Raw genomic sequence first — 14,581 nt, forward strand, 5'->3', positions numbered from 1 at the left:
TGAAGCTTTGTTTTAGCTTCTTTAGCTGTAACAGCAATTTTTTAATGTCTGTTTGTTTTATTTTTGTTTAGCTTCATAAAAATTATGCTTATGGCAAATGATTATACACAGATAATACCAAGCCATTATTCTTTGCAGAATGAACTATTTATAAACTTAGCTTAATGCTACAATTTAATGAACCAGGGATGACAGCAGAACATTGAAGTGGGGGCAGTGTGCATTTTTGAGGAATACAGTCATGGGATGATGCTGAAGACTACAGGGCAAATTACTGATAAAGATGAGTGAACTTTGGAGCTGGGAAAACCCAGTTTTTAGCAGTAACAAAGAAACCAGAAGAGTATCCAGTATGTTTGAGAGTAGCCATTTATAGGCATTTGTTGTAACATGGAATTGCAGACCAAGGTGCCAGGGAACATAGAAAATAGCCCTAAGTGCAACATAGTGCAAGAAGGAAGCCTCCATCAATATCATACTCCCCAGAAAGAGGAAGAAACCCATGCCACATGCTCCTCAGCAACCTTCAGACCCCGAGGGGCAGTGGAAGGGTGAATGTAACTGGTAGAGATTGGGAACTGTACTTGTAACAGCTATATTACTGTTGAGACCTTTCTGTAACAGTATTCTTTTATTTTCTTGTCCTGTAATAATTAGATCTGGATTACTATCAATTATTTGATCAGACTGTTAAGATTTCAATTATACTAACAATAAATTCCTGGCTTTGCATAAAAGGTGCTTCCTTTTGCCTGTAACAGGATTGTGATTGTTACTGTTTTCGGATAAGGATGTTCCAGCTGTCCTTCCAGCGCAAGTCCTTGAGTTCAGTAACAGACAGTGCGGGCTCCCCATAGGTGACAGGGCTGAATGTGCTATAGACAAGGTAAACCGAAGAGAACCAGGCTACCAGCAATGCACTGAACATGCTCTTGAGAAGCAGAGATCTGGGATGAGAGAGGGAAAGAGCAGTCAAGTTACATCAAGGCTGGCCAAACACGTCATCCAGAAGGAAGTCCTAAAGCTGGCCTATCTTTCCTAAAGGCAAATGCCAAAATATGGCCACCGCTGGAAAAAATATCACTGCCTTCCCTGCAGCAGCCTGCCAAGGTGACAGCCCTGGAGACAAGAACTGCATCACTTCTCTTGTCTATTTATCAACCAAATACCTGCAGAGATGATCGCTGAGATGCTGTAATACGATGGGAATCAGGAGAATCTGGAATGTGAGGGCAGGCAGGTAGTGGTACAGGAAAAGCGTTTTCTCCATCAGGAAGAAGGGCAGGTAATTCACAGCCCAGCCGCCAACACAGATCCCCCCAGCTGATACCCATGGCTGCCATGCACCTGCAGGAGACAGGAGATGCCATCTCAAAGCACTGGCTCTGGAAACAGATTACAGCCAACAAGAAGCAGCTTCACAGCAGGACAGCAAAACGTACTGCCAGAAAGGTCAGCGTAAAACTGACCAGTCACATAGAGGAGGTGGTACCTCGACTGGAACAAACACATCTAAAATAAATCCCTCCTTACACGGCCAGTACCTACCGCTTTTAAATCATCACAAAAAGGCTCAGTAGAATCCAAATCTGATGCCTGGAGATTTCTTACATCCAGGGGACGATTCAAATAAATATTATGCTGGCTACTACACTGTCTCATAAGGTGATGGTCATATTGGAATGACCATAATCAGTCTATTCATGGGCTACTCTAGATGTTTGTGTGCCCCTAATAATTTCAGGGTTAGTGGGCAGGAAAAAGTACAGGCATAGCCAAGCACAGAGTTGCAAAAAAATGTGGCTTTGGGGGCCATTAAAGTGTAGCAGAACAAGAGACAATTACCCCCCCCCACACACACACACACCCCTTCACATATACACACACAATGGAATCAGACCTTCAGGAATGTCGTAAATTTTTCTTCTTCGTCGTACCAAGTACCACAGGGACAGACACGTGTAGACCAGTGCAGCAACATTAGCTGAAGCCCAGGTGACAATATTCCCAAGGAGGTGGATCTGAGCCTGAAGGATAGAAGACAGTCTAAGCCAGAAGCAGGAACATACTATTGCAGTTCTTCTAGGTAAGTTTAAATATTACCTACACAGACTTACTAAATTAAACTTCAGCACGTGCCTGGCTAGTAACCGGCTCTTTCCTGGAACAAAGCAAGCTGATAAACTTTGCTGCTTCAAGACTCTTTTGTAATGTAAGGCATTTAAAAGATGCTGTTGGAGATGAACTCATCTTGTAAATGGAATCAATAATAGAAACTATTAAACTCCAGTTTTCCTTTACCAAAAAAAAATGTGCAAGAAGACATGATTTAATTAAAAGCAACTACTGTCAAAGCTCTATCGCATGCCAAAAATACCCCCAACCCTCAGGGAAAATATAGTCTTAATATAGAAGAGTCCATCCTGGAGCAGCTGCTTGGCTGGAACTGCAGCCCTGCTCTCGCGCTCATGGAGCTCACACCTGAACTGAAGTCTGCTTTCTTCACTAGGTTCATGTTTACCTCTTCCTCTCATACTTACACCAGAGGTCGGGTGGAGCCAGTAGGCAATATTTGTGTCCATTGTGATCCAGTCAAGAGCAGAGGAGCTGTACTTATGTTCTGTGTCTTCGTTTTTTAATGTGAGTATTTTCCACTAGGGAAAAAAGTAAACAGAAAGCTTTCAGAATTGGAACAAGGAGTGGGATAGCAGGCATGGGTAAACAGTTCCAGATGTAAGACGTTAAATTCTTAAACTGGGAGTGTAGAAAGATTTTGCATATCTCATACTGGATACTGATCAGTACAATGGTTTTATTTTGTTCTTATATAATGCACCTTCCTCAGTGAATTTCGACAGTGTTAGTAAGGGGCATCAACACTACTGACTGCCTGTACAACACATTACAGTTCAGTTTCAGGCAGCTTCTGGGTGCCCAACTGATCTCCCTCCCCTTCTTTTTTTTTTTTTTTTTTTACACAATCACTTGGGTATTTGTTACAGAATAGCACAGGTATCTAATGCCCTTCTAAGTGCATTCAGAAATACATTTTTTTTTTCAGTGAGGAAGCCAAACTCCTTCAGCAAGGAATAAACAATGAATCCTCAGGCTCGGAGTTTGCAGAAGTGCTCAGATTTCTGCTCTGCAGCAGAAGGAAAGATGAAGAGAGTAACAAGATGCTCACCTGCAATTCTGTGAACTTTGCCATGAAGCTGAGGTTTTTACTTATGTCCATCTGTGTGGGAGAGTGGAGTTCCACTTCTCTCTCTTTTTGCTCTTGGCCTGGAAGTAAAGAGCCTCACTCAGGAATAACCACATAATGAGTAAAAAGCTAGAAAGGGGAGAGAGAGCACATAGGATATACCCCTGGCTCCTCACACTCCCGGGAGCCCTTGTCCAATACACAGGTCAGCTGCAAGAGCGCTCTAAGGGGATTTGTAAGGATTCTGACATCATAGAGCCAGAGCCTGCTGAACATGCATACGCATGATACCACCTTCCTATCAACATGAAGCGTCCCCCAGTCACAGAAATCTGCTTCCAGAACATGGTCAAGACGTACTTTTCCCGTATCTGTGCTCTTCCACATTCCACACCATGCTCTGATGGTAGCCTTTGGACAGCTTCTCTCCAACCACCTCCAGCTGCCGGTAGCCCCACTCGGGTAAAGATGCTCCACTGAGCTGAAAGTTAAAGATGACTGTAAACTTACAGCCCTGCTAACCTGAACTTCAGGCTGGAAGTTCCTAGGCCCTGCCTGAGCAGTGGATGACAGCAAGGGACTGCTAGAAAGTATGTGAAGCATCACCATGCAATACTGTCTCAACAAATCCTACAGCCATAAAGTCAGTGAGTCTGGCAAATTCTGTGAAGAGATCCTTAACTACTCCAGCCCCTGTCGCATACTACACACAGACTCGGCATCAATTTCTAAGGCCGTGTCTAAGGCCCAGTTGCGTACAGGAGTCAGAATCTCCTGAGAAGGAATGAAATATGAGTATGACTACCAGAAACATATGCTGCTCTTTTATCACGTTGAGCAAGTTTATTTGTTCCTTTTATTTACTTATTTGGTTATTTGTTTTAGTGGTTCAGGCATTTTGGAGCAGAAAGATCAGTAGTTTATGAGATTATGAGAAATGCATGGAGCAAAAGCTATAGGCAAATAAACATAACCGCACTTGCCTTTAGCACTGCAGAGGTGTTCACATGAACAAACCTCACTTCTGACAGAATTGTCTTCCACACATCTGTGTCAGACTCACGATTTAAAATTTCCTACAACAGAAAGATGTCTTTTGATCATCGTATTGTCTCAGGTGTTTCTGCTGGAACATGATGAGCTCCTCCCTTCCCTTTGACCACTCACCACTCTCCAGAGGTTCTGTGCTGGCATGGAGATGTTATAATCAATATAGCAGGAAACTTCTTGGGAGTGGGGGCTAAGAGGGGCAGCAACGTCATGCCTAGAAGACAAGTAAAGTGAGATCCTCCAACACCACTTCCCAAATTCATATAAAAAGCAAACCCATAAAGGTATTGAATTGGCTCAGACTAGATTCGGTAATAAAGCAAAAAGTAACTCATTTATACAAATTGCACTGTTTACTCTGCAAGAGAACGCTCCCCACTACCAAGAGCTGCCAGGAACAGGCTCAGAGGAAGCCAATACTGATGCCTGTGAAGCCAGGCTGGAGAACAAGCACTGATTGTGACAAACAGAGAGGCTGTTCACTGGGGTTTCCAATAATGAACAAATTAGGTTTGGAAGAGACATAGCAAAAACCCAAGCTCAGAACAGCCCCCTTCCTAATCTGAGTGATATTCAAGTACACGCAGACACCCTTTTGGAAGCAGTCAGGAAGCAATGTCCTACTGCAGTCTTTGCAAAACAGGCAAGAATCCGTGGCAATCAGCCATAGCACACCGGATCCTCCAACACATCCTCCTAACTTTCAGAGCACATCCTTCATGCAGGAGTATGCCATCCAAGTCAGCGGAGCTGACTTTGGGCTAACAGCCACACAAAATACTAAATATCTGCACCTGCCTGGAGCAGAGGCAGTGAAGGGGCAAGGATGAAGACTCACCAAGGGGACTACGTATTTAGGAATCTGCAGAACTATTGTGAATTGCGAACATGGGTGAAACCATCACTAGCCCCACTAAAGGCCACTGGTAGAGAAGACCAGAAACAGCTATCAGCCACTGAACAGTCCGTGATTAGTATCAAATCCCACTGCCAAGTCAACCGCAAAAAATAAATAAGCATACAGCATCCTTTCTCTGGGCCACAGGGATGGCTTATATAACTAACCACGAGGTCCCTCCTAGCCCCACCGTTTTAAGAATCCATGACCAACAGGCAGTTTATAGCACATCTGAATGCAAGGTCACTGTGCTTCAACCCCTCAACAGTTATTCCGAGGCACAACAAAGAAGAATGAGCCAGCAGGCTCAGCAGAGCAGAGGATGAGGAAAGGACTTACGTGTTGAGGTACCGAGTTGTGATGCCATGGACCAGCTGCACGATGTGTCCGTGCCTGACAGGACGGGGTGGGTTACTCACCACCAGCTGCTGCCTGGTGGAGTGACACCCAAGAGGAAGTGGTTACATTCTTCTTTCTATATAATGCAACCTTGTCATGACCAAACTGTTAGGTCAAGAAGCTGCAGGCAGGGAGAGACATTTAGGCAGTAAGATGAGAAATACAGTCAATCTATAGATTGTACCAGAACGGAAACAAAGCTCATCAAGGCAGAGGTGAGTTAAGGGCAGAATGAGTCAGAGGATCGGTAATGGGATACCGACACCCCAGCCATTAGGTCAGAACTGAATCCAGGTCAGTCAGGATCGAGTTCAGATTATTCCCACCACACAGCTGTTTCGTGGCTTCTGTGAAATGAGTAAGTGCTTCAGTGAGGTCTGACAGGTGTTCCTACTACAACTGATGTCACTTTTGGCAGAATTATAAGAGATCAGTGGCTATCTCCACCATGAAGACCAAACTCTCATCTTGCTTCTGGACAGGGCTAAGGTGTGCTTTGGCAAGGGGGAGCACTGCAGTTCACCTAACTGCTGCCCTTACTTCACTGTTCTATAGAAGGGCTTCACATCCTCCAGGGCTTGTAGGAGTCTTGAGTTTGAAGAATTTTAAGAAGATACTGGGTTTCTGTCATTCTGGCAGAGTCCCTACTTGAAAGGTCTGCACTATGGACAAACTTGCACAATGTGGACATAATTTATAATGGCACACAGTCCTTCTGGTATGACTTTTTATACAGTTCCCAGAGCAACATAAGAAACCTACAAAAGTAACTTTTTGATCAGTATGAAATATCACACAAGGGTTTTTACTGGCAAAACTACAAGAACAGAAAGTCCTGCTCTTCACAGACAGTTACAATGGCAAAACACTGCAGCACAAACCAGGCCTCTCAGGCACAGGCACCCACTTGGAATCCCTCCCGATATGGCAGATTCTACAGCTCATCCCACACATTAAATACAAAGAAACACTCATTCTGCAAAAGTGATTTCTACTCTCTTCTGAGACCCATTCGAGTTTGATAAAACTCATCAAGGCACTCTAATGCCATGGCTCATACACTTCAAAAAGCAGAACTTCCCTTTCATGCAAAGCACCTGAAGAGTTCCCACCGATCTCATGAGTTTTAAAGTTCCCCTCACGCAGACCACAGCCCATGTTCTGGCAGAAGCAGTTCAGACAGAATTTCAGAGTCCTCAGTAATGCTTCTACCATATTGAGGCGGATTGTGCAAAGAGCTGCCCTTACCAACTCTGCAGCTGAAATTACTTGCTCAGGATCACACACGGCCTCTATGCCCATAAGCAGAGAATAGTTATGTCCAATCCAAGCTATGCCCTGTTTAGGTTTTGGAAGCATATAGAAGCTATGCTTACAGCAGCTTGGCATTTAAATCTCTTGCATACTCACATTCCAGGATCTTTGACAATCCACCAGTTGTTCACATCCTTGAAGGGATAGCAGGTCACCTGCTGTTGATGGGAACTACCTCGGCCATTCTCATACCTGTACAGAAGGTTAAAAAAACCCATAGGTGCGTAACAGTACATTTCTGTGCTCAACATAGTTACAGCAATACAGATCAGCACCAGATCACTGGCTCCATTCCTACAGAGGAGATTGCCAGGACCCAAACCGAGATACTTGGATCAGCAGGTGAAGAACCACAGCAATTGTTTCACGATAACGATATAGACCCAACTGGATTCCTCACCTGATGGGATACGTATTCGTGTGAGAGTGGAGCCAACACTGCATGGGCTTGCCCAACACGTTCCGCAGAGTAATCTGAGAGCCATAGGCCACCTCTAAGGGCTGACCCTGAGTGATTCGAGCCAGCCCACCCTGAGAAACATAATGACAGGGTAAGTGGAGAGACGAAGAAACAACCCAGAGGCTGTTTAAATTCTATTAAGACTCACATCTCACTTTTACAGAGCAGTATCTTAGCACAGTATCTTCTCATTTGGTTGTATCTACAAAAATCTAGTCTTGCAGCACCATACTCAGCAGATAGTAAATATGGCAATGCCTGAAAGACTTCAGGGTCTTAGGCAATATCCCTAGAGCCATGCTGTTCTAAAAGACAGACTAAGCACTCTTCTACAAAAAATCATACTGTCATCCTGTAGTCTACAATGTCATCACTTAAGACTTCAGTACTGCATCTACTTCTGTGGAGTTTCCTGTAGGAAGGGACAAATCTTCAGCAGAAGAGTGAACATACTATTCTTGGTTCACTGGGAAAAGCTTTTCATCCGTTATTAGGATTTCAGTCATTATTGCTTCATCTTAAAGCAGTACTGCAACAGCAAAGTAGTTAAATGACATACAAGGAACAAATATGCAAGGTTAAAGGAACAAGATTGCACACCTTTCTTCTAATAGTGAACCCAAGACAGATTTCCCCCACTTCTCCCCTAATAAATCAGTTTCATGGCCACCTTTCCTTTACCTCTAAGCTGGCTTGGAAAGCACTTGTCATAATCTGGTCATGAGGCCCAGAACGATACAGCAAAGTCAAGTGAACATAGAAGAAGGACAGGTACATTGCCATCGGGATGATGACGAGGGCCAGTGCCCTAGCTAGAAAATGGCACATCAAGGAAACCTAGAAGAACACCAAGAACTCAATGGTTTCATGCTCCAGATATTAAAAATATTAAAAATACCAGTGCACTTGGCTTGTTTCGTTTGTGTTTTTTAAGTTTCCCCAACCACCCTCATTCAGCTATAACTTCGTGGACAGCTGGATAACTTCCACCGAGGATTTGAACTGCAGCCAGCAGGAGGTATGTGAAACAGTATAGGTTTTGAGCCACAAATCACCAAGACATGGATAAGAGCAGAAAAGCCAGACACACACACATGCTTATCTTAAATTTAACTCCATCTTCTCCAGCAACTGAGCCGGGAAACTGTTCTATGACATGACAGTTTGCAGACTATGACAAGGAATTTTAGTACAAAAAACATCTACAGACAGCATCGTTATCTGTGGGCTTGCAAGGCTCCTGTCTGGCTCCTGTACTGAAAAGTTACACATAATATGTTTTGCATGTTGTGCTACCTACATTTGAGAAGTTCTGGTCTCCTATCATGTGCCAGAAGTGGAGTCCTGCGATGGCCAATAGCAACATATAGGTAAACAGGCCCATATATTTCACTCTGAGAAGGAAGTGCATAAAAAATGAACACAGTTAAAAACTACACAATTACCTAATACAAGACATAAACATTCAAACTTTCCCTTGAACAGGATGCATTAAAGTCCAAGAACTTAGATCCATGACAAGTTTAGTACAACAACAACGTAAGTTTCAAGGTTTTGACACCAGAAGATATCATTTGTTCGCCAATTACATTAAAAAACCGCAGTGACAGAGAACCTTCTTGATAGCAAGGTGCCAGATCACAAAGCACAGAGTACTTAACTTCAGACTTATGGAAGCTTGAGGCAACTAGAAGGGAAGAGTGAAAGTTAATTTATAACATAAAGTCATCTCTGAGAAACGCATTTTGTTCTTCCCAGGACAGTACCCTCTAATGCCTGATATTGCCCACTGTGAATCGACATCCTCTCTATAGAAACAATTTAACTCATTAAAAAGTCATGGAGATGTCTGCTCAGAACAGCACCAAGAATCAGTCTTGAAAATCCAAAGCCCCACTGATACCTCAGATGGCAGGCAGGAAAGTCAGCTTACTAAAATAAAGACAGACGTCATCACTTACCCAACTGCACAAGAACAAGCTACTCCAGTCAACAGAAGCCAAAACCACCAGCTTCCAGAGAAGGAACTTCAATAAAAGGACAAAGGAAAGGATGTTATGGTGAAATCTGGGCACCTTCTTAGGATCCTGAACTCAGGTAATTTAACTTTAAAAAAACTTGCAGGACTCCACTATTCCTTATTCTATTCAGAGATATCTCATTCTGAACCTCCTATGCTACCAACTCTCAGCCCTGACCTACAAGGTGGTGTTAAATGCACTTCTCTGTATCCTGAAAAGCAAAACTGAGCGCTTCCTACCTTCTGAGACTACAGATAAAAGAAATGTATTAAATCTCTTGCTGAGCTCAGTTTAAAGATAGTTTTACTTTACTAAAGATTACTATATCCTCTGCAACAATCAGAGAACGTGTGAATTCACAAGAAAAGAGACAAATATCTCTAAATTCAGTACCTGTAAACAGTAACAAAGGAGCGTTAAGTGACCTGTTATCATCAGTGTTTCTGCGCACAGAAGGAAACCTTCCAATAAAAAAATCTGGGTAGGCAAAGGAGTGCTCCCAAGGAATTTTGGTTTTATTGTAAAATAAAAAAGACAAACTTGCTACTATTTAGAACAGTCTTTAACACTGCTCAGAAGAGAAAACTTCTGGGGCAGCCGTATGAAAGCTCAAAATATTGGATTTTACAGTTGCAGAATGGTGAAGTGACTTACAGAAAAAAAACCCTCATAGTCTATGACAAAAAAAGAGTCACCACAAGAATATCCAAAAGGATGGGAAGCAATCCAGCTTTACCTGTGCCTTTGCAAATTGTAGAACTTCAGGTAGGACAAAACTGCAAGTAGGATAAAAAAAATCAATATTGATTCCAGGAGCATGAACCTTGACTGAGTGATCAAAGAGTTCTCTGTTGGAAGAGACAGACCAAAGTTAGAGAAACTTATCTATAGGCAAGTGCTACCTCAATCACACCGTTATCCAACAAAAGGACCTGCCCCTTTAAGGACAGTCAATGAATTTGCAATCTCACTGCCTGTAATAGGGAGGTGTTGAGTTTAAAGGGACAAAACCTTCCAGCAGGAGCAAAGTACATGGCCATAACTATCTCCAAGGACAAAGAGGTGGGCAAGTAGTAAAGTCTGGCAGGAGGCAGATAAAGGTGCTGTGCTTGCCTGCAAAGGCAAATAAAATCAGTGCTGGGAAATCCAGAGAGGTGCCTTGCAGGGCAATGAGAGTCAAGGCAGTGATCCCAGCAGGCAATGATGATAAATCTTCAAGAAAGGGAGCTGCAACGAGCTGCCTTGTGCAGGATTCCCTGAGCCAAAATCAGAGCAGCCAGCAGCTAGGAAAGGTTTGTCTTATCAGACTGCTAAAGGCCTGTTGAGAGGCTCTTTCCCTTTCAGGCAGCTCCCAATAGATCCTCAGAGAAAAAAAAAAACAACTGATTTATGCACACCAGAACAGTGTCAAATCATGGTGCTAAGTACACAGACTGGTTTGCTGCCGTTTGGAGATGAAGAAATTTGATGAGCTCTGACTGTAAGGTCGTCCTGCTGATAAAACCAGTATGTTGTAACTCATCCTGTAAACCTCAGAGGAAGAGAGTACAGGCCTCCTTGGATGCAAGAAATGTAGTTTTCTGTGAGGCTGTTAAGGCTGTTGGCTTTGCTTAATAATGAAATGAACTTGTGTAAAGCCTCAGCCTAGAATGGCAGCCTGCTGCAGAGCTGTAAGGATAGAGGGGACCGCAGAGGCACAGCAGAGACTGATACAGGTCAGGGCTGACACTGGGCTCCAACGTGTTGTTAACATTCTGTGGGGAGATGCTACTCCAGCCTTTTATGTGCCCTAAAAATTCATGAGGAAAAAAGGGATCCTTCTCTCTCTGTATGAAGAATGAGGCCCAGGGGAATAATCTTACCTAAGAGAATCAGAAGGGCAGCTCCAAGTGCAGCACAGTGGGAAAACTGCAGTTCTATCAAAATCTGGTAGGCTAAAGGCACACAGAGAGCACCAGCCAGTGCTGGCAGGAGTCGCAAGGACCAAACAGGAACGTTTATGCTGTATTCTGAAATAGGAGACAACAGTGATGCACAAATTTGGAAACTATTAATTGCAGAGAAGACGGATCAATACAGAACTCTTTATGACTACAAGCTGTTGAGTCTAACTCCTGCTCTTAGTAATTTATTGTCTGTCCTGTACTGTTTAAACTGTTTTAACTGATTTAAAAAAATTAGTGCTACGGAATCATAGTGCCTTAAACTTCTGTTAGAGGCCTGCAGAAGGCTTATTTAAGAGAAGTGAAGGTGTCAGACAAAGCATTATTTCCACTAGTCAGGCAAAAGGAATCTGTCAGGCACTGAAATACTGCTTGTTTTCTCAGAGGAATGAGACAGTTAAAATCAGGTCTTACCAGCTCCAATCCTGTTCCATAAGAAGTTTCCATCAAATCCTCCTAAGTAACCTACAACATAAGCAACAATTCAGAATTTCCAGTCTCAAAACAAGTATAAAAACTGGTGCTAAATTGGTCCTGGAACCATTTCTCAAACACATAGTTTTTCCATGCCTGAAAGCCCTCTTTCCCAAAAGGGTCCTCTTTAGTATTGTTTTGCCTGCAGCAGTGCTTGGTAACATGCAGAGGCATGAAGAATATAAATTGGGAACAACAGATTCTCAAAGTTACATGTATATTTAATCCTTTCTTCCCATACAGACACTTTTACATTGTGCATAGCTACAGAAAGGAACTCGGGCCTGAAAGTCTGCTTGTTGCCTACTATTCCTAGTCACTAGTGGTTCTTATCTTACCTTTCTCTTTATCCAAAGGACTGGATAACAATGAGGTAACGAATACATGGCTCCATCACCTCCCTGGTACTCATGCAATAGCTCTCTAACAATACTAAATAAGGGAAATCCTAATTCTCTCTACCTCAGAATCTCTCCGCTGCCTTGTGCTTTTCCCCAGAGACAGGATCTGGCAACTCATTTCTAACTAGCACTTCTCTCTTCCACAGCAACAGGCAACAGACGCTTCCCAATTTCAGGAGATGCCCTACCTCCCAAAGCTAGCAGCATATTGCCAAAAGGTGGGCCACTGTCATCCACGAAGAAGATCCTCTTCATGTAGAGCGAAACAAATTGGCCATAATAAACTTCATCAAAACTGAAACACAGGAGGCAGAAACACATCAAGTCTAACTGGAAGTATCCTGCAGCCTACGGGGGTACTATGGAAGGAACCACTGATTTGTTGGCAAAAGGCTAAGAATACAATGAAGTACAGTGGCTTTGCCCCCTTCCCCTCAGGAGTTTCTATTAGGGAAGCAGTACCACTGTATTTACAGAGGCTGACATCAGGCAAGCTCCGCTCTTCCACTCCTGCATTCTTACTGACAAATGTTCAAAAAAAAAGTCTGTGTCATTCAGGAAGGAAATAAACTATTCTACTCACACTACAGCTCGTGGATAGGAAAGCCCCCAAAGACGGCTTATTAATCCCATCACAGTCAATGCCATGAGGTTCATATTTATCTCCGCAGTAACCACAACTGGCTTCTTCAGAAATCCCAACATCCTGTCAAAGGTCTGTCCAAACCTCCAAGAGCAAACAGAGCAGAGCAGCAGTCACCCTTTTGCTCAAAGCCAGCTGAAGATCACTTGACAGAAAGCACGCACCACTACTTTCTGCTACTAGCAGCTCATGGTAACTGATCTTCCAAAGTTCTCTTGCTTTCCATATTTATGTGATTTCTGCTGTATCTACAGTAGTAACTCTAAAAATGAAGTTACTAAACACACTTAACTTTTCATCTGCCCTGCTTCTACAAGTGTACGGTTCTCTGTCATCAACAGTAAGCTAGAAACTTTGCTTACTCTTACACTGGTTCTGCAGAAACACAATAGCTTAACTCAAGCCTACATTCCATTTTGTGCTAAGCAAACCTCCCAGCCCAAACTCTGATGCTAGTGATAGGCAAACCACATGCTCAGGCACCAGGCTGCTCAGGTAGCTTTAAAAAAAAAAAAAAAAAAAAAAGAGTTACTTCCTTGCAAACTGAGCTATTTCTTGTAGGGGGCAGGGGGCAGAACCCGCAAACATCCTCTGTCTTAAAAAGCTGCTATTAGAGCACAGGTGTAGGCACTGTAGGGCTCTAGCACAGCCTAGGGGGGAGTGCTGCAGGAAGCAGGACTGAACTCTACTCTGGGCAGAACTGCTAAAAGCTAGGTCAGAAAATAGGAGGGAATCACTGTTTTATCTCCTCACCTCAATACAACTGAAAGTTACCAGAATATCTGCATGGCTTTGATCAGGAGAGAACAAAGGAAGATGCGAGCACATCACCACCATCAAGTGCAGTGCCACCGTTCTTGTTTCTCACTACCTAAAAAACACAAGCACTGTGTGGAACAGACTTTTTAAGAAGCTGCTGACATAGCTGTGCTTTCCACCGGCACTGAGGATACCACACCACTGCCCCACCTGCAGGACCCAGGACAAGCACAGGCCATCACCTGTGCTCTGCCATTGCCTCGCAGGCCCTGGGACCCTAAAAAACACCCTGATGGAGAAGACCCTGCTTCTCCCTGCTGCACAAGCAGGCCCTGGGGCAGAACTGCAGCACCACCTGCTCCCCCCCCACCTCAGACCTCAAATGCCTCCTCAGAGAACCACTAAGCCCTCTTACGAGGCTTTGCATCCCCTCCCGTGAGCCTCATGCAGAGGTAGTAGAACCACCAGCCCCTCCAGACCAGGCCTTGTTCCCCCTTTTGAGCAACATGGGGGGCAGCAGGACCACCTACCCCACACCCAGGCCTCACCCTTGAGGCTTACAGAGTCAACAGGACCCACCAAGCCAGCCTGCATCCAGCCCTGCACCTCCCCTTGAGTGTTTTTGAGGAGGCCTAGGACCCCTAACCTGCCACCAGGCCTCCCGCGCTCCCCTCAAGGCTCACGGGAGCAGCAGGGCCACCAGCCACCCCCCAGCAGGCCTCATAACCCCGCCTTGAGCCTCACGGGGGGACGGCGGCGCCATTAACCCCGCCATCAGGCCTGGCCACCACCCCCCTTGAGCCTTACGGAGGTGGGGGGGGGGGGGCCGCAGGACCACTAGCCCCCCGGTGCCCCGGGGGAGGCAGCGGGACCCAGCCCCCCGGCCCTGAGGCGATAGCAGCACCCCCGCGCAGCTCACCCCACCGCGCGCCGAGGGTGGGGGGCGGGCCCGTCCCGCGCGCCGCACTCACAGCGCCGGATATGACGTCAGACGCACACAGCGCCGTGAGGGCTGGG

At 44.7% G+C, this 14,581-nt stretch overlaps 1 protein-coding gene across 6 annotated transcripts; it reads right to left on the reverse strand.

Annotated features, from left to right (window-relative positions):
* Positions 1–131: 131 nt before the first annotated feature.
* On the reverse strand, positions 132–14,533 carry POMT1 (protein O-mannosyltransferase 1). 6 transcript variants are annotated; one of them, XM_054848514.1, is made up of 21 exons: positions 14,484–14,533; positions 13,559–13,676; positions 12,746–12,889; positions 12,351–12,457; positions 11,702–11,752; positions 11,207–11,353; positions 10,081–10,120; positions 9,285–9,350; positions 8,624–8,717; positions 8,005–8,160; positions 7,264–7,394; positions 6,960–7,055; positions 5,490–5,582; positions 4,370–4,466; positions 4,192–4,278; positions 3,563–3,689; positions 3,185–3,282; positions 2,541–2,654; positions 1,901–2,027; positions 1,170–1,347; positions 132–947 (listed from the first exon to the last, which is right to left on the reverse strand). In XM_054848514.1, the coding sequence occupies exons 3-21, from the start codon at positions 12,865–12,867 to the stop codon at positions 773–775; spliced, it is 2,106 nt and encodes a 701-aa protein (XP_054704489.1). In that variant the 5' UTR covers positions 12,868–12,889; positions 13,559–13,676; positions 14,484–14,533; the 3' UTR covers positions 132–772. The 6 variants fall into 6 exon arrangements, with proteins under 6 accessions (XP_054704489.1, XP_054704487.1, XP_054704488.1 ...); XM_054848512.1 differs by having other exon boundaries at positions 10,081–10,192; XM_054848513.1 differs by having other exon boundaries at positions 3,563–3,683; positions 4,186–4,278; positions 10,081–10,192; positions 14,372–14,515.
* Between the last annotated feature and the right edge of the window lie 48 nt (positions 14,534–14,581).

The sequence above is a fragment of the Grus americana genome, chromosome 20, assembly GCF_028858705.1.
Source record: "Grus americana isolate bGruAme1 chromosome 20, bGruAme1.mat, whole genome shotgun sequence".
Taxonomy (NCBI): domain Eukaryota; kingdom Metazoa; phylum Chordata; class Aves; order Gruiformes; family Gruidae; genus Grus; species Grus americana.

Excerpts from the sequence above, each read along its gene's own strand:
- POMT1 (XM_054848512.1), bottom strand. The coding sequence starts at position 12,867 with ATGTTGGGATTTCTGAAGAAGCCAGTTGTGGTTACTGCGGAGATAAAT. Across the intron at positions 9,351-10,080 it reads TACAATTTGCAAAGGCACAG|TTCCTTCTCTGGAAGCTGGT; the intron begins GTAAAGCTGGAT and ends CTTTTATTGAAG. Across the intron at positions 7,395-8,004 it reads CTTTCCAAGCCAGCTTAGAG|GGTGGGCTGGCTCGAATCAC; the intron begins GTAAAGGAAAGG and ends TATGTTTCTCAG.